This window comes from Eptesicus fuscus, chromosome 6 (genome assembly GCF_027574615.1).
Source record: "Eptesicus fuscus isolate TK198812 chromosome 6, DD_ASM_mEF_20220401, whole genome shotgun sequence".
In the NCBI taxonomy this organism is placed as follows: Eukaryota; Metazoa; Chordata; class Mammalia; order Chiroptera; family Vespertilionidae; genus Eptesicus; species Eptesicus fuscus.
In genome coordinates, this window is record NC_072478.1 from 87,446,365 (window position 1) to 87,469,550 (window position 23,186).

A 23,186-nucleotide genomic window follows, 5' to 3' on the forward strand; every position below is an offset into this window, starting at 1 on the left:
TCCCTCCAGGTACCTGGGCAGCGGGAGCCCGCCGGGCAGAGCGTTGCTGTAGAGCTCGGCGCCGGGCTGGCGGCGCTTGTCGGAGCAGTGCTGCAGGAAGGTGTGCTTGTTGCGGTGCAGGTAGTCCACCAGGTCCCCGTAGCGGCAGTACTCGGTGATGATGTAGATGGGTCCTGCGGAGGGACAGGCTCAGGGACGGTCCCCAGGGAGGCCACGGCTTCCATTAAGGGCCATGAGAGTAGTGACAGGCTGCACGTGGGAGAGGCAGCTTGGTACAAAGGCGAAGAGGCTTTGGCTCCAGGCAAACCTGGGTTCTTCACCTGCCTCTGTAACCATGAGCAAGGTACGGAGTTTCCCTGAGCCTCGCTTTCCCCATCTGTTAAAGGGGGCCAGTCATACCCACCACAAAGAGTTGTCGTGAGTGTTGACGGGATAATGCCTTTGTCGGCTCAGCTCGGTACCTGGTCCGTAGCAAGCACACAGTGTTAGCTGTTGTTGACAGGTTTTCAAACTGAAGCTTATTTTGGAACCAGTTTATAAAGCAAATAGTGGCAATTCTTCAGCATCAGGTTACTGCTCAAATTCAAATACGATACGTTTACTTAAGGTCAATCGTGGGAACTTGAAGATATTAATGGGAGGAGCAAAAATTGTGAAATGGGGTGACCACTACAGACATAAACTGGCCTGTGTGTGCCATGTACTTCTGTATTTTATTTTGGTTGTGCAATGTTGAGGAAAATCCCAGATCTCACAATAAGCAACTGTAAATGGCAATAACATTGTTTTTGCAGCCTAACTTGTAATCACGGTTTCAAGTAAACATGCTTAGCCAGAAAGGCTTGATTCTATGACCTGAATGAAGGCAGCTCCCAGTTAGCAGGCTGGTGGTCTCCAGTCGTGGGGACACAACTCAGCTCAGTGTCGCATGAGCTATCATTTATTACAGTTGTTAAAAATGTATCAAGAAAAAAAAAAAAAAAAGACACAGAAAACAGTATGGTGATGGCCAGAGGGAAAAGGGGGGGAGGGGGAGGGGGAAGAGGGAAAAGGGGGGATAAACAGTGGTGGAAAGAGACTTGACTTTGGTGGTGAGCATACAATGCAGTGTGCAGATGATGTTTCATTGAGTTGCACACTTGAAACCTGTATGGTTTTATTAACCAACTACAGGCCCGGTGCATGAAATTCACGCATGGGTAAGGTCCCAAGGCCTGGCCGGCAATCAGGGCTGATCTGTGGGGTGACCGGTGGGGTGATCAGGGCCCCTGCTTGCACCTGCCTTGGCTGGCCTGCTGCCACCCACTTGCTGGCCCTGTCCCCCACTGTCAGTCACCTCCCTCTGTGGGGCGACTGGCAGGGCGATCGGGTGGGGGGGTGGTGGCCCGCTTGCACCCGCCTTGGCTGGCCTGGCACTGCCCACTCGCCAGTCCCGCCCCCCGCCGCCGCTGGTCAGCTCCTGCGTTGAGCATCTGCCCCCTGGTGGTCAGTGCGCATCATAGTGACTGGTTATTCCACTGTTCGATCGATTTGCATATTAGGGTTTTATATAGATGGATGTCACCCCAATAAATTCAATTATCTATAATAATAAAAGGGTAATATGCTAATTAGACTGGACATCTTCCGGACATCATTCTGGACATCCTTCCTGACAAAGCTGGGGCCAGAGGGAAGCCAGCCACGGGTGGCCTGAGGGAAGCCAGCCTGAGTCCCAAGTGCCTGCGGGCGGCCCAAGGGAAGCTGGCTAGAGTCCCAGGTGCCTGCTGGCGGCCGGAGGAGGGAAGCCCTGATCCCGGGTGCTGGAGGGAAGCCAGTCCCGGAGGGAAGCCAGTGCCGGCAGCCGGGGGAAGGAAGGCCTACTCTTGCATGAATTTTCGTGCATCGGGCCTCTAGTAAAATATATTGTGAACATTTAAAAATGTCAGAGGATCCCTTCATTTGGGAACCATGGACTGATGGCCTGAACAGTCCTCTGGCCTTGGCAGTGTTGTGATGCTGTGCGTTTCTAAATCCCATATCCATCTGGCTCTGTCAAGTGAGGGTATTGGATGCTCCAACTGGAGTGTCCTCATGTCCCTGGACTGAGGAGCGGTGGAGAGGGCCAGGCCTTGGCCACTGGCATTTCCCAGAATCCTCTGGGCAATTGGGTCTGTACCTCCTTTGGTGCAGGCTCCCAGCAGATTGACCACGTTCAGGTGGGGCCCGAGGTGACTCATGATCTTCAGCTCTGACATGAGGGCTTGCTTCTCACTGCTGCGGGCTGTGGCTGAGGAAGAGAGGGGGCCTCAGGCCTGGCCCATCACTGAGGCCCCACGGAGGCCCCACTGGAGCCTATTCTGGCTCTGCCCAAGTCTGTGCTGTAAGACACAGGTGGCCAAGGGTGGCAAGGACCCACATGCAAGGAGAGGGGAAGAGGTGGGCGGGGGGAGCAGGGGAGGGGAGAGGCTGCCAGAGGTGGGAGCAGGTTTGGAAGTCTCTTTCCTCAGAGTGGGGCTGGCCCCAGAGTGACTGTACTCCTCGTGACAGCGAATCCAAATCCGAGACAGGCCTGCCCTGCTCTGGGAGTGCCGGGTGTGGGGGGAGGGGCAGGAGAGAGGTTCGGATGCTCCCAGGACTCACATTTCAGCATCTTGACGGCCACTTTCATAGTGGCCTGAGAATGGCTCAGGCCGTGAGCCGTGGCCTCCACCACCTGCCCAAAGGCCCCGGAGCCGAGGGTACGTCCTGGGAAAAGATGACCCATCAGCTCCTGACCTACCAGGAAGCTGCATCCCCGCCCTCAGCCACCCTGGGCTTAAGGTGTTCCCCCCAATGAGGGTCCTAAAATCACAGCGCTTCACAGTCCTTCCTGGTGTCTCACTAAGTCCTAGCTGCTTTCTGGCCCATCTTGGTCCATGGAAGCCTTCCTCCCTCCCCTGAGGGGAGCACAGCTCCTCTGCACCCCCCAGCCTCCCAGCCAGACTAAGCACAGCCCTGTCCTCAATTAACACTTTCTTTCTCGTCACACAGTCATGGGATCATAGGACCTCAATGCTGGATGGTCCCTGGGGGATTGTCTTGTCCCCATTGTACAAACGGGGAGACTGAGGGCCAGAGAGGGCAAGACATCCATCGGCCCTAAGTCTCAAAGCTAGTCACAGCAAAGCTGGGACCAGACCTCAGATCATCTTCCCGCCCGCCTCAAGTCCACACACGGCCACGTGAGGTCTCCTCGAACTGACCAAGCACAAGCTGGTCCCGGGGCAGCTCCCAGGTGGAGTCGTAAGGCAGCTGCATAGGGTCCACGTAGATGTACTCATGGCCATCGGAGCTCACAGATTCAATCACCTTCCATCGGATCTCATAGCGGGGCTTCTGCAGGACCAAGACCAGGGGTGGGTCATCAGAGGGGGTCTTGAGGCCCACTAGGTCCAGTCCCTTATGGAACGGATGGGGCAGGAGACCCAGAGGCCCAGAGAGGGTCAGGGGCACAGCTGAAGTCACACAGCAAGTTATGGATAGAGCCGAGGCCTTCAGGGGTTCAGTGGGAACCGATGCCAAGGGGCTAAGAAGTGGCTGAGGAGTAGCTGACAGCCAAGGGCCCAGCTCATCAGAACCTCCTGCCCAGCTTCTCTCAGAGCCTCAGCTGCTCCTCAGATGGGAATAAAGGAGCACACAGCCCCAGAACGTGACACAGGCAGGGGTACTCTGCGGGGTGTGGACAGCCCCTCTCCATGCTGGGTCAGTCACAGCAGGGATCTCAGAAAGACGTAACGGTGGGATCTTGAAACCATGAAGTGTTGGAATCACTGGACTGGAATCTTAGAAAGATAAGACTGTGCGGTACTGCCATCCTAATTCAGGAATCTTAAAATGTCAGAAGCATAGGATGATGAAATCTCAGAACAGAACATGGAAATTACAGAGTAACAGGATTAGAATGCGGTTCAGCAGGATCCTGAAGTCTGTGGGTAAGAGTTGGAAGGATCCTGAGGCCCATGTAGTCTACCCAGCAGGTCCCATACCCTGTGTCTGGGATGGGCAGGAGTGAAGTCTGAGCAGGACCCGACAGGGGAGCAATAGAGACAGGGAACCCTGATGGCCTAGACCGGGCTGCTGCGGATGGAGGTAGCTCAGACATCCAGCATCACTCTATCATTTTACACCTGAACTCCATGCTGGGCCACAGACATGGCCAGATCCTGCGGGATTCAAGGACGGGGCGGGGTGTGTGTGTGGGGGGGGTGGTCCGTATAATACAATGGTGTGCTGGTCTGTATCCCTTAGGCAAGGGCGGGGCTTACCTTCTGCCAGAGCATGATGAGGATGATGAGGGAGATGATCGTGAGGACCACCAAGGCCAGGATGGCCGAGATCACCACCACCTTGAAGGGCAGGGCTGGAGGCAGAGACAAGAGCTGGCCATAAGCCAACAGGGCACTTGGCAGCTGCCTTTCTCACCCCACCTCTAGTACCACAAACCCCCCTCTGCCCACCCTGCCCAGAACAGAAGCCCCCTCTCACTCCTTTCCACAGGCTATAATGTCAGACCCTCAGCCTCTCCCTCTGGGCCACACCTTCAGCTTCTCCCATAAATACCCATGCCCTGCAGTAACTACCTGCTGCTCAGATCACTATCGGCCTCCCCGTCCCTTCAGCCCTTGCAGGGGTCAGTGTGGCCTGTCTGCCATGGCTCCAGACCAGATGCAAGCTCCTGGCGGCCAAGCTGCGGCCCACCGGTCCTCTCCATGCTTACAGACATGCACCATGCCAGCTGCCCACATGCACAGGAATTGTACATGCATGCTTACACACTTGTATGGGATTGTGCACCCACAAGTACATGCATAGACAAACACTCGTGGGTTTACACATGGATCTGAGTGCATTCTTCATTACATGTTTACAAACCTACATTTGGAGGGTGTGTACCCATGTCTAAGGGTCAGGCATGCTCATGTGCATGGCTTACGACACACACATAGTGTACATACACTAGGCATAAGGAGATAGTGCTATTCATAGCCATGGTTTACAGACATAAGCTTGTAGGTGTACACGTGTGGCAATACTGTGCTGTTGTGTAAGTGTAGGGACATGCTCTGGTGAGTTTCACAGGGCTCCGGAGCGCCCATGGACATGCTGACTCTGGCACACTGGCACAGTCACAAGTATGGCAGGCTCGAGGTGGGGGTAAGGGGTCATCGGGGGCCAGTAGGGCTGGATGACTCACACTGGGGCACCAGGGTGACCTCCTTCACATCATCGCCCAGCAGGTTTCGCAGCGTGCAGCGCACAGACAGTGGCTGGTCCACGCGGCGCAGGCGCAGCGTGCTCACCACCTCGAACTCCTGCTCCTCCGCCCAGTACGTCACGTTAGTCTCCAGCTGGCTCTCTTCCTCGGAACTGTTCCCCAGCAGCGTGGGTGGCAGCTCGCGCGGACATCTGCCAGGGGAGCCAGCCAGGTCAGCTTCCAGGCCCTGCCCTCTCAACTATACTTCCCGCTTCCTGACCCTGAGCGGATTCTTCTGCGGTCCCTCGACTGCCCAGCAGGGGGCGCTCCTACCCCAGAACTGAGAAGCCCAATTCACAAATTCCATTCCCTTCCTTTGACCCTCAGAATAAAGTTAAGGAAAAGGGGGCAATTTAGGTCATGCAGGGCATCTCCACGAAGCCACATTTTCTAGGACGTGACTCTAGCCTGGAACAATGTGCCCAGAGGAAGGGGCTGGACCAGATGACCTTCAGTGGGTCCTTCCAGCCAGCTGTGGGCTCCCTGGGAGACTGAGGCAGTTGTTCTGCTCACCTTTTGAGGTCACTGCAGATAGACCAGGTGAGGTGCGGCTGAGGCATGCCCCGGCCGCGACAGCGGACTGTCTGCTCCCCATTGGCAGGATGGCTCTCACTCAGCTCCAGCACATGGACAGGCACTGCATGGAGAAGGCATGGGGCCAGGCGGAGGGAAGGTCAGAACAGACAGGTAGTGAGCAAGATCCTCAGGGAGGCAGGGCAAGGTCCAGAGTCTCCCCTGGGGGAGGGGAGCTGCAGACTGCAGGTGAACATAAATACTAGGAATCCCCGTGTGAAAACCGGCGGATTCCCCTTCTGGGTACTTCAAAGGGGAAGCCCCGGCAGGGTGCTAGTCTGTCTTTAACACCTCTCAGAGACTTGCTAATCTTCCCTTTTAACAAAGAGAGAGCAGGCCTCCGGATCAGGGCCCTGGGAAGGCAAGAGCAGGGAGCTCGAATTTAATAGCATTGCTTTGTTGTCTTGGCGTCGATTTAGTGGGGCTTTATGTTTATGACACTTAAGAGCGTTTTCCATCCACAATTGAGAGGTTAAATTCTCTTTCAAAACACATTTTTAGAAAGTCAATGGACAAAACATTACGTCACTATCATGTCATTCCTCTGCTCAAAACCCTGCAGTGACTCTTCATTTTAGTCACAGAAAAAGCCCCAGTCCACTCAAGAGCTCACGAGGACCTACACAATCTGTCCCGTCCACCCCACCACTGCCCTGTCCCAGCTCTGACCTCGTCTCCCACCACTCTCCCCATCACACTGCTCCGGCCGCTCAGGCCTTTCTGCCTCCTGTCTACGTTACTCCTGTCTACACTGCCTGGTATGCCCTTTCCTCAAACAGCCACTCGGCTAATGCCCTCACCTTCTTCAGGTCTTCACGCAACTGTCACCGCAGTGAGGCCAACCCCATCCCTGCCATTTACTGGTAAAAGGGGCAACCCTCACTGTCCCTGCCCCCAGAGCTCTCCATCCTCCCCCACATCCCTCCCGGCAGCTTTTGCTTTTTCTTTCTCAGCACTTGTTACCTTCCTTTTTAAAAAAATACATTTTATTGATTTTTTACAGAGAGGAAGAGAGAGGGGTAGAGAGTTAGAAACATCAATGAGAGAGAAACATCAATCAGCTGCCTCCTGCACAACCCCTACTGGGCATGTGCCCGCAACCAAGGTACATGCCCTTGACCGGAATCGAACCCAGGACCTTTGAGTCCACAGGCTGACGCTCTATCCACTGAGCCAAACCGGTTTCGGCAGCACTTGTTACCTTCTAACCTTACATAATTTGCTGGGGGTTTTAGCCCTACTGTTGAATGTTTGTCTTCCCCCACTAGCCACATAAAGGCAGGGCCTCAAGAAAGACCGGCATACTGGAGTTGTTCAATAAATACCTATTTAATGAGTAGTGTAGTTTAAGTGGCACGTGAGAAGGGAAAATCATGGCATTGGCCCATGAATGCCTGAGGTTTTGAAACACCAGTCTAGCCCAATGGCCAACTTGTACAGCTGGGGAAACTGAGCCCCAGAGAGGGGTTGTGCACAGAGCAGTGGGTCAGCGTTGGCACTAAGACTGGAACCCTGTCTCCTGAGTCCCGGGCTCCCTCTCCTGCTCCTCCTAGGGGTGGGTGGACAGTGTAGGGAGGGAGAGGAAATGGGGGTGGGAGGGCAGGGGAGGGAAAGCAGGGTGGAGGGCTCCTCACCGTTGATTTGCAGCTGGAAGGAGACCTGGGCCTCAGCGTCCTCGTGGAAGGCCAGCATGGTGTAGTGACCAGCCTCAGCCACCTTCACCCGCACCAGGGTCAGTTCTGACACATACCTGGGGAGCAGGCCAGGCCAGGAGGCCCACTGTCAGCGCTGGGAGAACGCATACAGCCCTCCCCACCCTCCTTGTACAGACATGGCCCGGGAGGGAAAGGGGTTTGCCGAGGTCACACAGGTGTCAGTAGCAGGGCCCGGACTCACACCCATAGAATTAGTCTCCTGGCTCCCCACCTGTAGGCAGTTCCACTGCGCCAAGAGGGCGGGTAGGAGGGCTGGGGAGGAAGGGTTAGCAGCATTTCCCTCCTCCTCTGCATCTCTTCTCCTTCAGAAAGGCCTGACACTGCTTTATCCCAGCATTGGCACCTCAGGCCAGCCTGCCGATCTCCAGCCTCAGGGCTCCCACCATGCATGGGTGGCAGGGGCCTGCCTGGCACCCTCTTCCTCAGTCATCCTGCTTTTTCTCTCCTCAGCTGCCTCCTGACGGCTCCACCCGTCACAAGGACAACTAAACATCTGGGAGGTCATCTGACCAGTGTCTGCTTCCCCACTAGACAGGAAACTCTAGGAGGCATGGAACTGTGTGTTCAGTTCTCCGCAGCATCCCCAGGGCCTGGCACAGCGCCCGGCAGGGTGCCTGACACGTAGTGGGCTCTCAGGAAAGATGGGCCTAGGTTTGTGGAGTAGCTGAAGGCTGTGGGCTGCCTGGCAGCTGCAGACCCTAACTTCCAGAATGGAGCGGGTAGGCGGCTGCTCACCGAGTCTCGGACACATTGCGCGTGGACAGGGCGATCTCGCCGGCGCTGGAGTCGCCCAGGGTGCGGTTGTCCTTGAACCACATGACAGTGGGCGGCGGGTAGGCCTCGAACACCACCTGCAGGGTCCGGCTCCGGTGCAGTTCCGCAAACTGTACAGCGTCCAGCTCCCTCAGCAGGCGCACGTAGCCACTCTCTGCAAGGGGCGGCTGTCAGGGCGGGGCTGTGCCTCTGGGGGCGGGGCTTCTGGAGGCAGGGCATCAGGTTTAGGAACTACCTGAGCTGGGATTGAAGTTGGGGCTGGGGCTGGAATTGAGCCAGATTTGGGGCTGACATTGGTTTGGAGACCAGGTTTAAGATGGAGGCTGGAGTTGTAGATCTCACCCAGGCTGTTGGCTGAGATGAGCTGCAGCCTGGTTGAATTTAGGGATGGGGCTGCCTGGGCCTGGGATGGAGTCTGGGATTGGACACTGGGGTGGGGCCAGGCTTCAGCGAGGAGGAAAGTCTAGATGGGATTAGGGTTGGATCTGTGTCTTGGTTTGGGTTTCTCCAGGACATGGAGCTCTGGTTTGAAATGTGGCTAGAGCTGGGCTGAAGGTATCCCTGTGGCTAGAGCTGGGCTGAAGGTATCCCTGTGGCTAGAGCTGGGCTGAAGGTATCCCTGTGGCTAGAGCTGGGCTGAAGGTATCCCGGGGCTGTGACAGGGTGTGGATCCAGCTCAGAGCGAGGGTTGGGGCTGAGCCCGAGGAACGCACCCACCACGGTGACATTGATGGCTTTTTCATCCTGATGGTCGTACACACTCTCAGATACATTGCAGATGTAGGTCCCCGAGTCGCCCAGCTCGGCACTGGGGATGTGCAGGATGGAGCGGATGTGGGGAATATCAAAGTCGGTCACTGGCTCCACTAGCCGCCCACTCTGTGGGGACAGGTAGGGCAAGTCCCCCCAAATCAGGAAGCGTCCAAGGAGGCAGGCTGCGAGTCGAGTTAGCCATCCCTGCCTGGCCCTCCCTTCAACCCCTGGCCCAGCATTACCTCCTCGCGGGGGTATGTCCACTCGAAGTTGACCACCTCGTTCCCGGTCACAATGCACGTGATGGTGATGTTCTCACCCTGGCGGACCACCGTCTGCGCTGCGTTCATTGAGACGTTGATGGATGACGCTGGTGGAGAGAGACGGGCTTCGTTAGGAAGTCACCACCAGCTGGCTACCAGCACTTCAACTTGGGGATGGGGTCGGGGTCCAGAGAGGGAAGGGATGATTTGATGTGGAAGATTCATTTATTCAACAAATATTTATTAAATATCTGCTCTATGCCAAGTACTATTCTAGGCACTGGGGCTTTCGCAGTAAACACAACAGACAAAATTTCTGTCCTTGCGAAGCTGACATTCCAGAAGGGATAACAGTCTGGAAATCAAAGTACTCTCAGGCAATTTACTGCGTACCAGATCCCCTCCGTCTTCTGTTTTATTTCATCTTTCCAGTAATCCCATTTTACAGCAGAGAAGCAGGCTCGGAGAGATGGTGTGCTCTGTGCAAAGTCACTGAGGCAGGAAGTGGCAGAGCTGGGATTCAAACCCCACAGGCTCCAAAGCCTGTGCCTTTGCCCACTGCTACATGCCACCCAGCTCTGCCACTAACACATCCCGGTGACCTTGGGCAAATTCCATCCTCTTTCTGAGCCTCACTTTCCTCATCTGTAAGATGGAGAAACATGAGCTGCCTTCAAAGGCCGTAATGATAATCCCGTGACAAATGGAGCCACACACGCTGGAAAGGGCTCTACCTCTGTGAACGCTCCTACTTGCCTCTGCTGGGCATCAGGCCAGAGAGGGGGCTCACCCTGGAGGCTGTAGACATAGTAGGGCTCGGAATCCACCTCCTTGTCCCCAATGGTGGTTTTGCAGACATAGGTCTTGTCCTCAAAGGTCCCAGAGAAGCCACGTTGGTGGTCGTAGGGGATGGGCAGTGGGTCATCCACCTTCTTCTCATGCAGTGTCACCACCAGTTGTGGATCCGTCACTCGGCATGGAATTGTGGTCTCGGTTACTTCCGTGAGGAAGATGAAAAATTCCTCGGGGAAGATCGGGAGGAAGCCCATGGTGGGATCTGCCAGGGGTGAGGGTGGGGTTAAAAATGAGGGTCAGGGGGAGCTGGGCTTCTGGCTAGCCCCTGAATTGCTGTGTGACCTTGAGCAGGCCTATTTCCCTTTCTGGCCCTCAGTTTTCCCATTACAGAATAAGGATGCTCTCAGAAGTCCCTTTGAGCTTTAACATTTCATGCAGACAGTACCAGGGTGGGGAAGCCCCCAGCTGAAGGGCAGCTGGTACCTGGCATGTGTAGAATGGGGACGATGGGACGTAGAAGCCAAGAGGGAGTGTATTGGAACCAGCTGAGAATGCAGAGTTCTTGGGAGCCAGGAATGGGGTGGGCTGGCAGGGAGCAGATGGATATTCAGACCAAGGGGTGGGAATGAACATACTCCTGGGCTGAGCCAGGCTGAATTCCACGATTCGCCTGCATTTCTGAGCTGCCTGCATTTCACCGCGTCACTAAAGCACTCCCTGAGCTTCCCCAGATGCCTGCAGTTGCGGAGTAAGGGCGGGAGCACAGGCCGGGGGCCTTACCTGGCACAAAGATGTAGAGCCGTTTTTGCTCACCAGCCTCCAGCTCATGGGAGTTATTATAGGCACAGAAGTATTCTCCCGTGTCTGTCCCAGTGACATTGGTCAGCGTCAGGATGCTGGAGAAATTGCCATCCTGGGTCCTGACCATTTCTTGCGGAGGCTGCTTGGACATCCGTTTCCACACCACCGGGTCTGGACCCGAGCAGGTCAGAACCAAGGTGCTGGAGACATTGAGGACAAGCTCCGGCCCCGGAGGAATGACGACCAGACCCCGGGAAGCCTGTGGTCCCAGCAACACCAGCAGGGGCAGCAACAGCGCCTGGCCTTTGGGAGAGGAGGCGTCCGATAAGGTGCCAGAGGCCAGGAGCCTCCGCACCTCTCCCAGAGCTGACACACAGAACCACACCTCCCTAATCCAAACACAGCCGGGAGCCCCCGGCGCGGAGGCCTGCTCGCTCAGTGCCCAGGGCCCGGGGCCTCCTGGCCTCCGGACCTCGGTGCCTGTCCACCCCCAGCCTAGGAGTCCTTCAGCAGCAGCCTCAGGCTGTGGCCCGTCCTCACAAAGGCGGCAGGAAATCCTCGGGAAGTCATTCCCAGCCTCCAGTTCCTGCATCATTTCCCAGGTCACTTTCGGAGCCTCTTCCCTGCAGCTGCCTCCGCTGCCCAGGTTCTGCCCGAAGCCCAGAGGTGGCCCTGCTTGGGGAGGGTGGGGCAAGGTAGCTCAGAGTGGGGCAGACTGGGGCAGGAGAGATGCTGAGGCCTCTGGGAACGCAGGCGGATGGGAGTTGGGGGTTGCCAAGTGACTGGTTCCACTTCCCATGCTGACATCCCCGGGGGAAGGATTCTGTCAGCCACCCCACCCCCCACCCCCCCAGCCAGTCAGCCATCCTTAGTAAGCTTTACCTAGTCATCGATGGCCAATGACCATTGATTGCCTGGTCAGCTGCCCAGCCCCTGGAGAGCCGAGTACATGTACCAGGCAGGAGTGAGGGGAGGGAGTGCTGAGAGAAGCCCAGCGAGGACTTGGGAGTGCACAGCCAATGAGTGCATGGCCAGGCAGGGTGGGGAGTCCCAGACCAGAAGCAGGCCGGCCAGACCGATGCCAGACCAATACCAGCCAGTGCTGAGAAGAGATGGGAGGCTGGGTGACTCTCAGTGAGTTGGGTGGAAAAGCTGGTGAAGGGGCATGGGGGTGGAAGGCCGAGCAAAGGATTTGAGCCAAAGGCTCTGGGCAAGCAGGGCACCCACTGGGGTTAGTGAGCTGAGGGGTGGGCAGTGGAACGGCAGGACATGGAGGCTGGGAGCACAGCAGTGCCCCTGGGTTCCCAGGCTCTGATGCTCCACCCTGCCAGCTCCAGGGTCCTGCTTAGCGACTCCCCCGGGCCCCTCCCAGGCCCCCCCGTCTACCTACCTTTGAGGACAGGAGCTGGCATGGCATGCAGAAGCAGCATGGTGTCCTGCAGAGTTAAACAGGGACCAGTCAGGGCCCAGGGCGGGCAGAGGCAGTGCCAGGGCCCATCTTCGCACCTGGGTCCTGCAGAGTGAGCCCCAGCCTGGGCCACCGAGCCTTCGTGTCCATGGCGCCGAAGTCAAACGCTACCCGTGTCCCATGGCCGAGAGGTCTCCCCGGCCCACAGGTCCCCTCCCGCTGCACGAGGCGCAGCCTCGAGGAGCTGGACCCTTCTTTGGCTCCGACCTTTCTTTGGCTCCGTGGTGACCCTGGCTGAGCCCCCCCGCCCCTCTCTTTGAGCCTTAGTTTCTCTATATTCACGGGGGGCGGGGCGGGGGGCTTGGACTGGATGGTGTCCAGGGGCCCGCCAGCTCTAACAGCCTGTCCTCCGGGTGACAGTTCCAATACCAGGCTCTTATCTGCCAGGACAAATATTTGGGAAAGTGTGATGAAAGGCCTGGAGGAGAAGGAGGGGGTAAGCCAGAACCCAGAGAACTCCCACAGCTCCACAAGCACAACAGGAAGTGGAGGTGGCTGTGGGAAGGGAAGCGGGGGAGTCAGGGCTGTGGAATGTGGGGGGAGTACCCCCACACCTGGCCCCCCTTCCCTCCGTCCTGAACTGCACAGGGAGGCCCAGGGGAGAGGGGCTGGGGGCTGGGCCCCGGGGAGGCCCCACTGCACAGCAAGCCTTGGGAGGTCCGTGGAGACTGCTGAACCCATCCCACCCCTAGTGTCCAGATGGGGAAACTGAGGCTCTGAGAGAAAAAGAAGTTTGCCCGAGGTTACACCGCAGAGCTTGTCTGAGAGAGAGACAGAGAGACCTGGACTGATAGAGGTAGAGAGAGATGAAGACACAGAGAGACGGAGAGAGGGGAGACAGTGATGGAGACAGAAAGCGACAACAGCAGGGACACTCCCTGAAAGACAGACTGAATTGGGAGCGTCTTTGTTCTATCTCTTCCTGTGGCCGCCGCATCCAAGGGTCCCAAACAACCACCAAGAGCCAGGCTGGCCAGGGTCTGCCTGCAGCATGGGCGGGAAGGAGCCCAGAAGCAGATGGGAGTCACAGCAAGAAATGTGGGCAGTAGCCACGTGACAAGGCAACGAGGAGCCTCCCGGTGCCGTGGGTCTGCTGACTTCCCTGAGTGGCTGCCCAGCCTGGCCTGCTCCTCAGCCCACACCCAGTCCACCCCCACTGCACCCCCAACCTCACCCCTTTTAGTTTCCAGTCCAAGGCTGGGGTCCTGGCCTGAGCCCCAGCAGGGCTACCTTCTGTGCCATCACTATCTCTGTGGCCTCGGTCTCCAGCTCTCAAATGGTGCTGAGTGTACCACTTACAAAGCTGCATTTACTCATTGCTGGGACAGAGGGAAGCATCCTGGCCTGTGGACCCCCAGTCTCAGCTCTGCCCAGTACCCTGATAAGCTCTCTGAGTGAGTCTACCCTTCTCCTCCTTCTCCCCATCCCTTCAGAGCAGCCTGCCTAAGGGTCCCCTCATTACTCCCCTCTCCCAATTGTTCCAGGCTGAAAATCCAGCCCTTCTGATGCACCCCCTCCTTCCCCCTTCCCTCCTACCCCAGCCCCTTCAGCTGGATGCCAGGCCTCCTCCAACGGGAGGGAGCAGCGCCATGGTGGAGCCAGCAGCCCCCACAGAGGCCCATCTGCCCCTCGGTGGGTGCCCCTCTGACTCCCCCCCTTCCTGCCAGAGATCTCAGCCAAAGAAAATCATTAGCAGCCGCGGCTGGGGGAGGGGGTCATTTCAGCCTCCCTGCCCCTCGCCTCTCAGCCTCCTTGGCTGGCCACACTGTTTATTATTCTAAAGGAGGAATTCGGTGGGCTGGCCTGGAGATGGGAGGTCACTGCAATTGGGGCTGGCCTGGCTCTGGAAGCCTGGGCTGTGTGGGCTGGGCCCCCTGGGCCAGCAGCCCCTGACCCTGGCTCCTCTCCTGCTGGGCCTGAGCTGGGGGCGGCTTAGAGTTTCTGAGACTCTCAGCTGGGAGGGGTCTTCTTGAACCGGCAGCAGAGGCCCAGAGATGGACAGAATCATGGCCCAGTCACACAGCAAAAAGGCAGAAGAATCGGACTCTGGGGAGAGGATAGATAGGCTGGTCAGAGGAGCTCAGGGAAAGTGTTGACACCTTAGAGAGAGTGGATGGCCCAGGGATCTGGGACTGGCTTCTCTCTTTATGAAATGGGCATTTGGCTCTGGTCACAGGGGCCTCAGACCCCCCATGAGACTGAGCAAGTCTCTAGCTCGCTCTGGGACTCTGTGTCTCCATCCATACAGGGAGCCAGCAGCCCTCACAAAGGCCCATCTCAAAGAGCCATCCCTGCTCTAAAACTGCCAGGAGAAGGCTCTCGCAACTGTTATTCCCGCTGCTGAGTGGTTTTGGGGGCTGAGGAGAAGGAGGGGCTGCATTTCTGAGGCTGGAGTCATGTGAGAATTCATAACCATCTCATTTCATGGACTGCATTTCCCCGACCACTCAGTCACAAGCTCGCTGTGTGAAGTTTGACAAGTTGTTTCCCTCTCTGGGCTTCATTTTTTCAGGTGACTTTCAGACAGATAAACCGGTGACATGGAAATCCAGGAGGCGGCAGGGGAAGGGTGGCATGGACAACAGGCCACAGGCCTGGGAAGGACCAGAGTGTGGCCTGAGGCACATGGACATGACCTCCTGGGCCATCTCGGATGAGCCCCCGACACCCCCAGCTGTCCACCCAACGCTTTGTGGACCTCTTTGGGCTTCCCAGAGGCTGCCATGGGTCCAGCCAACCCCAGAGAGGGCCAGACAGCTGATTTGAGGGACAGTGGGGCTTGCCTGCAACAATTCCTTTCTTCAGGGGGAGGGCTGCACTCCCCACAAGGTGGGTGTCCCAGTCAGGGAACAGACATCCCCCTACCTGCCGTACTCTCATGCCCAGGGAGGCCCCTGAAACAGAGAGAGGGAGTCCCCTTTTGCCCATGAGAAGAATGCCGTGTGCCAGGGAGCCCTCATGATTTCTTTTATTTTAGCCAGGTTGGGGGACAGAGGTCCAAAGATGGAATAATCAATTGCCCAGCTCCTCACAGTGAATCAGAGGGACCCCTTGGGGGAGCAGAGTGAAGACCCCAAGTCCAGGGGAGCAAGCATGCTTGGGGAACCTTTCTCAGAGCCCCAGCCTTCTTTCCTTCCTGCACACACGAGTCCCCACTCCTTTCCCACCGCCTTAATCTAAATAAATCCAGTCCATCTTGGCCACATCCGCCGACAGCAGCTTCCCTCCCTCGGGGTCCTGAGGCTCCCACGACACAGGCAGGCCAGGGAGGGGGGCCTGCACGGCTGCCAGTGGCGGAGGCCTGCGCACCGCGAGCACGTGCGCACACAGCACAGACTCCTGCCCACGCACTCGTTCACACACTCCTCAGAAACACATCCGTGCGCGGCGGACCATGTGTGTGCCGGCCCTCAGGCAGACCCTCAACATGTGCACGCAACGTCCACACAAAACACGCATGCATACAGCTCCCACTGTGCCCAACACATGCACACACAGCAGACTACTGCCTGTGTGCTCTCACAGTGCCCACATGAGGTGCACACGTGTGTGGCACCTCACATATGTACCCAGGACAAACAACCTGTGCACGTACAACATGCACACAGAACATGTGCTCATGGGACCCCCAAACTCCTCTGAACACACATCCATATGTGTGCAGACGGGCCACAAAGCCAGGGTGTTGTGAATTTGCTGCACCCGACATGCGTTTGACTCACTTGCTCCTCAGCTGACTCCATGAGATAGATACAGTGATCATTCCCGTTTCAGATGGGAAACTGAGGCAGGGAGCACTTAAGGAACTTGCCTAGGAACAGAGAGCAGAGACTGAGCCAGGGTGAGAGCTCTACCAGCATTTCTCTGTTGACTTGGTTTGAGCCGGGGAGAGGGTGGTGAAACTGATAGAAACAATTGGGTTTGAGGTTCATCTAGCTGACAACGGCAGGACCTGCTGATTAGATATTGGGGGGCTAAAGGGAGGTGTCATAAATGAGCCCCACCCCTGCTTCTGGCTTGGTGGGTGCATACTGGGGCAATGCTCAGATGAGAATGAAGCAGAGGACCAGGATGAAGGGCTGCCACTGAGCTGGTTAAAGTTATGGAGGGGCTGTGGGCACCTGAGGGGACAGAGGGACACTCAGCCCGGCAGCAGGGAACAGGCTGGGCAGAAATAGCTTTGAGATGGGGGTGGGAGGGAGCCCTGCTTTGAGGAGGAAGGGGGTGCCAGGGATGCTCTGAATAAATAAGATGCCAGAGGGAGGAGGAGGCCTGGCATGGGGTCGTGGGGTTAGTATTGGAATGTCAGAGCTCCATGGCCCTCGGGGATCATCTACCTATCCAACCCCCTTCCTCAGCCCCATTGTACAGATGGGGAAACTGAGCCTGAGAGCAGAACAGCAGCAGGTCCCAGCGTTTTGACTGGGCTCAGGTGGCCAGTGGGGAGCGGAAGCTCACCTGACTGGGTAGCCCTTGCCTCCAGCCTGGGCCTCGGATGTGAGTCTGGTGGCTCAAGGCCCCAGGGTTCAGATGACAGCAGCTGCCCCTTCCTTCCACACAGGATCCCCCCTCCTCTGCTCTACACAGACCTTTATATCGAAGTCACGTTTCCTGCACCGTCCCAGCCAAGCGGGGATTGGAGACAGTGTCAGAGGAGTGGCTTGTTAAGATGCTGGCAGAAACGGGACAGACTCCGGTCTCCTGACCAGCAGGCTAGTGCTCTCTCCTCCACGCCAGGGGCACGTCACAGCCTCTGGGACAAACTTCAGGGGACAGATCCCTGGCTGGGAGTAAGAGGATGTGGGTTCTAGTCTCTGCTCTGTCACCCACCTGCCCCACTCTGGGCCTCAGTTTCCCTATCTGTACATGGGGTGGGCCAGGCTGTCCTGGGAGCCCTTCTCAGGTCCCTGCTCTAGAAGGCAGCTGTGCTGAGTTGGAATGCTGGGGTGAGGGTGGGGGAGGGATGCTGGGGAGGGGCCCTAGCCAGGATGTCATGACTCAGCTCCGAGAAGGCAGCCAGCTCCAGGCCTGGGAGTGTGTGGGGGCAAGAGGCATCTGGAGCCAGAGATCGAGTCCTCCCGCCAGCAGCTGGGAGAGTGCGAGAGTGATGGCAGTGATGGCGGCACAGGCTGGACGTGGCAGCGTGTGGCCCATGTGGCTTCACCCGGAGTGGGCTGAGATATAGGTGTGAGCCCGCAGCACGGGAGCCAGGCAGGAGAGCAGGGTCAGTTACAGGTGGGAGGTAGAAACCTGGGAAGGGGCTGAGGCTGTGGGGCTCCCACCTGCCCCCCTCAATCCTATGCCCCACTTCTACCTGTTAGGGAAGGCTCAGCATCCCATCCACACAATGAATCTCCCCACAAGCCCCAGGATCACACTGAAGCCAGAGAGGGAGAGCAACGTGGCCCAAATCACACAGGGGTGCAGCTCGGTCACCCAGGCCTGACCCGCCGTGCTGCGGCTGGACCAGAGGCCCTTCGCGTTTGCCCGGTCCCTGCCAGGTCCCCCAAACAAAGTAGCAGAAATTGGTAAGTTGGAGCCTGGCACAGACTCTAGCTGTTCTGGAAGTCCGAGTGGGTACAAGAACAGTGCCAGTTTCATGGACCATCATTCTGACCCCCTTAACCCTACCCTTACCCCCTCTGCCCCACTGCACCCCTCTCCTCACCTCCAGTCTGTCCCCTCCCTCCTCTTCTCACACCTCAGCCTCTCGGAAACACCCGTCTGACCATGCCCTCCCTGGCCCTCCCCCGGCTCTCCATCACCCCTAGGTGCAGTTGGCCTCCCTTATTCGCAGTTTGGCTTTCCGCGGTTTGTTACCCACAGTCTGAAAACATTCAATGAAAAATTCCAGAAATAAGCAATTCCTAAGTTCTAAATTGCACACCGTCCTGAGTAACACGATGAAATCTCGCACCTCCCCCCTCCATCCCACTCAGGACGTGAATCATCCCTTTGTCCAGCGTATCCACACTGGGCATGCTCCCTGCCCACTAGTCACTTAGTAGCTGCCTCCGTTATCATCAGATCAGTTATCAGAGAGAGACCACGGTCACATAACTTGCATTGCAGTGTGTTATTACAATTGTTCTACTTTATTATTAGTTATTGTTGTCACTCTCTTACTGTGCCTAATTGATCGATGACCTTCTCATAGGTACATATGTACAGGGAAAAACATAGCATATATAGGGTTCGGTACTCTCTGGGGTCTCGGGCATCCACTTGAGGGCTTGGAATGCATCCCCCGTGGATACGGGGGGACCACTGCTAGAGGCCGGCTTCTTAGCCCAGCCTTGAAGAACCCTTGCGCCCTGGCCCTGCAGACAGCTCATCATGACTGAGGGAGGGAGGGTGCTGCCCTCCCAGCTCCCCAGGGCCCATGCGAGGCCCCCACACTCGTCACTCACTCCGTGCTCCTCTCCCCGGGAGGCCTCCCCAGGGAGACAATGGAAAGAAATGACCTATTTTCTGGGAGTTCAGAATAAAATGAAACATCTGTCTGGATCGGAGCCAGGCTGATAAAGAACGGACTGATCCCCCCAGCCTGAGCCCCCCCTCCTGCTGCTGCACACCCCCTCAACTGCTAGAGTGTGAGCGCTTGGGGGTAGGGGAGCTGTGGGGGCCCCTGCTACTTGGAACGGTTCGTGGGAAAGCACTCAGTGGGTGCCTCACGGTCGCTGGTGACCCCGAGGAGGGGGCCTGGGTTCCCACACAGGCTGGGAACCAGCCTGAGAAGGAGGTCTGTGAGGAAGGGAGGCCAGCTGCACGCCCCGGTCCACCTGCTGGAGAGCAAGCACTTCCTGCCTCCTCAGGCGCCTCGCTGGCCTCCCTGCTCGTCCCCGCAGCCACCCTCCAGGCCGTGTGGCCTGGCTAGGCCCAGGCCCAGTGGATCCCTGGGTCGGAGTCCTCTGGATCCCAACGAGGCCCCCAACAGGCCCTTCAAAAAAGAACAAGGACTTAAAGGCCTTGACAATAACGGCAAGAATAATAACAGCTACCACTGATTTAGTTCCTCTCGTCCACCCCTAGGCTGAGCCCTCTATGGGAATGACCTCAGAGCAATCCATGAGGTCAGTGTTGCTTCTCCATTTTACAGATGAGGAAAGTGAGGCACCCAGAGGTTAAACCACTCGCCCAAGGTCGAGGAGCTGGCCAGTGATGAAGCCAGTGCTCAATCCTGAGCAGACTGACCTCAGAGCCACACAGGCTCAACGGCCAGGTGACAGCCTCTCTAAGGCAGGAGGCGAAGATGACCAGCACACAGTACCAGCTCAATACATGAGTCAGCAGCCCTGCTCTTTGACCCTGTTTCCTGGCCTCTCCTTTCAGCTGAGTGAAGCTACAGCTGGCAGGCAAGGGGGGAGACAGTCGTGCCATCTTTCATAGAGCCCCACAGTCTTAGAATTGGGAGGGCCGTAAATACTCCCCATTCACATCTCCCCCACCCTCTCTGCAAACAAAGAGGTCGTCCATCTTACACTTGCACACCTCCCTGTGACAGGGATCTCACCCCCTCACCTGAGCCCCATTCCATTCTTGGCCAGCTCAGGGTCCTCAGATGTTAGGCTATTCAGAAATTTTCATTACATCGGGCACAATTTGTCTCCTTGTATCTTCTACTCACGGGTCCTGCTTCTTTCCACCAACCACCCCACCAACCCAGGACATCTTTCTTCTCATTCATTGTCCTGATGCCCCACAATCTGAACACAAACAGAGGCCCCTACTAATTTGGTACTAAGCACTCTGCTACATGAGATGACCCATCGGTTCTGTTTTATCTTCACAACAATTCTGTGGGGTGGGTACGATCCTTATTCCCATTTCACAGAGAAGGAAACAGACTCTCAGAAAGGTCTGGTAACTTGCCCAAGGTCACACGGCCAACAAGCAACGGAGCTGGGGTGCAAACTCAGGCCTGTCTGACTCCAAACCTGTATTCTTAACTGCCATGCTAGCCTGCTTGTCTCCCACCCAGAAGCAGGTCTGTCCCCCGAGAAACATTCCTACGTGGGTTCACCCTCAACCAGGCTCTCAGGGATGGAAGGACCCTCAGAGTTCAGAGCGCTGTCCCTCCCCTCACTGCGGTGCAGAGTGACAAGGGGCCTACTCCAGCTCACCAGGGAATTTGAAAGTCAAGCTGGGGATAGAGCTCAGAATCTTTCTGCAACTTCACTGCAAAGCCTGAGGGTCAGCCATGGGTGCAAGCGAGGAGCCTTCCTGAGGACAGCCTGGGGCGGCAGGGGCAGTGCCCAGTGGGGCCCTGGCCTGCCTTGAGGCCTGTCCCAAGGGCCTCTGAGATGGAGCACCCACAGTCGGGCTGGGTGTGTGCCAGCTCTGCCATAGGCCCTCTGTGCCGGGGTCCAGGCCTGGCCCTGCTGGGCCCCAGCATTCCTTACCACTGTTCACAGGGGGCCGGGGCCTCTCTCTGTAGCTCCAGAGTTCCAGGCCTCTGCCATCCCTCGGTTGCCCTGCCTCACACCCCACCCCCAGAGCCTCATCTCCGGCGGTGCCATGGCAACGGAGAGCGCCAGGCCCTGGCAGCCAAAGGAGCCCCTGAGAGGGGTCCCTGGCTGAGGCTGGGGAGGAGGTGGGGGTGCAGCAGGCACAGACAAGCAAACCTTCTGTTCCCCGGGCTGCTGCCAGCCCCGGATCAGCCCTGGGCAGGGGTGGGGGCCACAAATAGAATGGGTTCTCAGAGCCAAGTGGGCAGGGGCAGGCAGGCCTCAGGCCATTGGGACTGACCCGCCAGCACGCGGCCTTCCCCCACCAGCCCAGAGCCCCCAAAAGGTCCCGGGTAGCTAGCTATTAATTGGTGCCAATTATAGAGCATTGAGATTCCCCTCAGCGCCCTCCTGGGCAGCAGAGCCGGAGGGGAGAAAGCTCCCATGTTTCATTTCCTTCTCACCGTCTCTGCCTCTGTTCCCGCACCCGCACCCGTTCTTCAGTCATTCACCCCCAATTCGCCCATTTACTCTTCCTCAGCCTCTCTGGGCCTCGGTTTTCTGATCTGAAAGTGGGAGCTCGTGGAGGCCTCGCATGAGTTAATACAAGTAAAAGGCTGAGAGCAGGGCCTGGCGTACAGCCCTCTGCAAAGTCAGTGGTCATGATATTATTATTCTTTATTCACTCAGGGGAGACGCACTCACTCACTCACTCACTCACTCACTCACTCACTCACTTGGCATTGAGTGCACGGCCGAGACCCTGCCGGTTAGGCTTGTCAGCAAAGGGATACATGTGATAAATGAGACGCAGGAACCCCCTCCCCAGAAGGGCTCCTCAGGAAGGGGCGCTGCTGCTGTTATTGGTGTTGTCAGCAGGCACGGCTGGGGTGGGGGCAGGGTATTCCTCCCAGGTATTCAGGGGTTTAGAGACCCGGCCAGGACCAGAACCCACGTCTAATGACCTTCCAACCCACTGTTTGTCAGCAAGCTCTTTCCTGTACCTTCGTCTTAGTCCCTTCATTCGATTTTCCCACAAATGAGGAAACCTACCTAACAATTTTTTGGGATGTCTCCAAGTTCCTAAGCAGGGATTAGGCTTACAGGAGGTGCTCAATAGATGCTTACACAGCATGAAAGATCAAATGGCTAGGTAGGGTCAGCTCTTCTGGTCCTCATGCCTGGGGCCTCAGCTGCCCCCGATCAGGCGGAACTCACCAGACTGGGGAACTGGGGTGGGCAGGTGAGGGTGACCCTCCTCCTCCAGGGAGGTGATGGGACAGGCTGGTGAAGGGGCAGAACAGACAAAGGGAACCCCGATGCCAGCACGCTGTGCCTGATGCCACCCAGGACACTGAAGTGCATGGGATCCCAGCCCGGTCAGGGCAGCAGTCCCAGCTTGAAGCCACTTAATCCAGGACCAAGTGCCGGTCCTGCTCCCTCACAACTGTGTGACCTCTGACTTTAACTTCCCTGAGTTCCAATTTCCCGGAAAATGGCAGAAGAGATTGCTTTTCCGTTGCTGTGAGAGCTAAAGATGATGACGAAATGCTCCTGACACGTAACAGGTGCTCAGTAGATGGTAACTAGCATGATTACGATGACTCCAATGGAGATGGGGGGGTGACCTTGAGCGTGGCCTTCAGGTTTAGGGTCTTTGGGGGATGATGCCAGGGAAGGGCATTCCACAGGGGTGAGGGAAGTGGGCAATCTCAAGTCAATTGGGAGAAATGGCAGAAAGGCACCTGTTAGGCTAGAAACCGCGGCTCCTCCATGAAGAGGTAGGTGACAGGCAGGGAAGGAGGACAGAGGTCACTTTGGGCAAGATTTGGGGTGCCAAGCCAGGATTTGGGCTTTGCCTGAAGGTACAAGGAAGCCAATTTTCAGAACATTGACAGTGAGGGTGGGGGCTAGCTGCTGGCTGGGCAGCCATGATGGTGCAACTCCAAGCACTATGGAGGGTGGGGGACTCCACTAGGAGAGTGGCAGGCGCAGGTTGGCATTTTGTGAGAGGGCATGAATTAGAATGGGGGCAGGAGGCAGTGAGACCAAGTTTGGGGATGAAGCCATCTCAGACCCAGCCTGAACTCCCTGGCAAGGCCAGCTATGTAATTTGTGGGGGCCAAGAGCAAAACAAAAATGCAGGGCCCCTTGTTAAAAAATGATGAAGGATTTCACGTGCAGGACCCTTCTGAGCATGGAGGCCTCTGTGACTGCGCTGGTGGGATGCTCATGAAGTCACCCCTGCTCCCTGGACTAAAGGGAAGGCCATCTGTCCGTCCACCCTTCCATCTACCCGCCCGTCTGCTTATCCCTCTCTGT

General features: G+C 57.1%; 1 protein-coding gene across 1 annotated transcript in view; it reads right to left on the minus strand.

The window, feature by feature from the left end:
* Positions 1–23,186, minus strand: part of PDGFRB (platelet derived growth factor receptor beta) — a 37,417-nt gene that overhangs the window by 9,245 nt on the left and 4,986 nt on the right. The window contains exons 2-15 of the mRNA XM_028161557.2: positions 12,340–12,385; positions 10,929–11,252; positions 10,144–10,410; positions 9,333–9,460; positions 9,051–9,216; positions 8,299–8,491; positions 7,483–7,598; positions 5,789–5,912; positions 5,216–5,427; positions 4,287–4,381; positions 3,225–3,357; positions 2,623–2,727; positions 2,159–2,269; positions 14–173 (exon numbers count right to left, since the gene is read on the minus strand). Coding sequence (XP_028017358.2) covers positions 14–173; positions 2,159–2,269; positions 2,623–2,727; positions 3,225–3,357; positions 4,287–4,381; positions 5,216–5,427; positions 5,789–5,912; positions 7,483–7,598; positions 8,299–8,491; positions 9,051–9,216; positions 9,333–9,460; positions 10,144–10,410; positions 10,929–11,252; positions 12,340–12,379 — 2,174 coding nt within the window. The 5' untranslated portion in view covers positions 12,380–12,385. The remainder of the gene's footprint in view (positions 1–13; positions 174–2,158; positions 2,270–2,622; positions 2,728–3,224; positions 3,358–4,286; positions 4,382–5,215; positions 5,428–5,788; positions 5,913–7,482; positions 7,599–8,298; positions 8,492–9,050; positions 9,217–9,332; positions 9,461–10,143; positions 10,411–10,928; positions 11,253–12,339; positions 12,386–23,186) is intronic.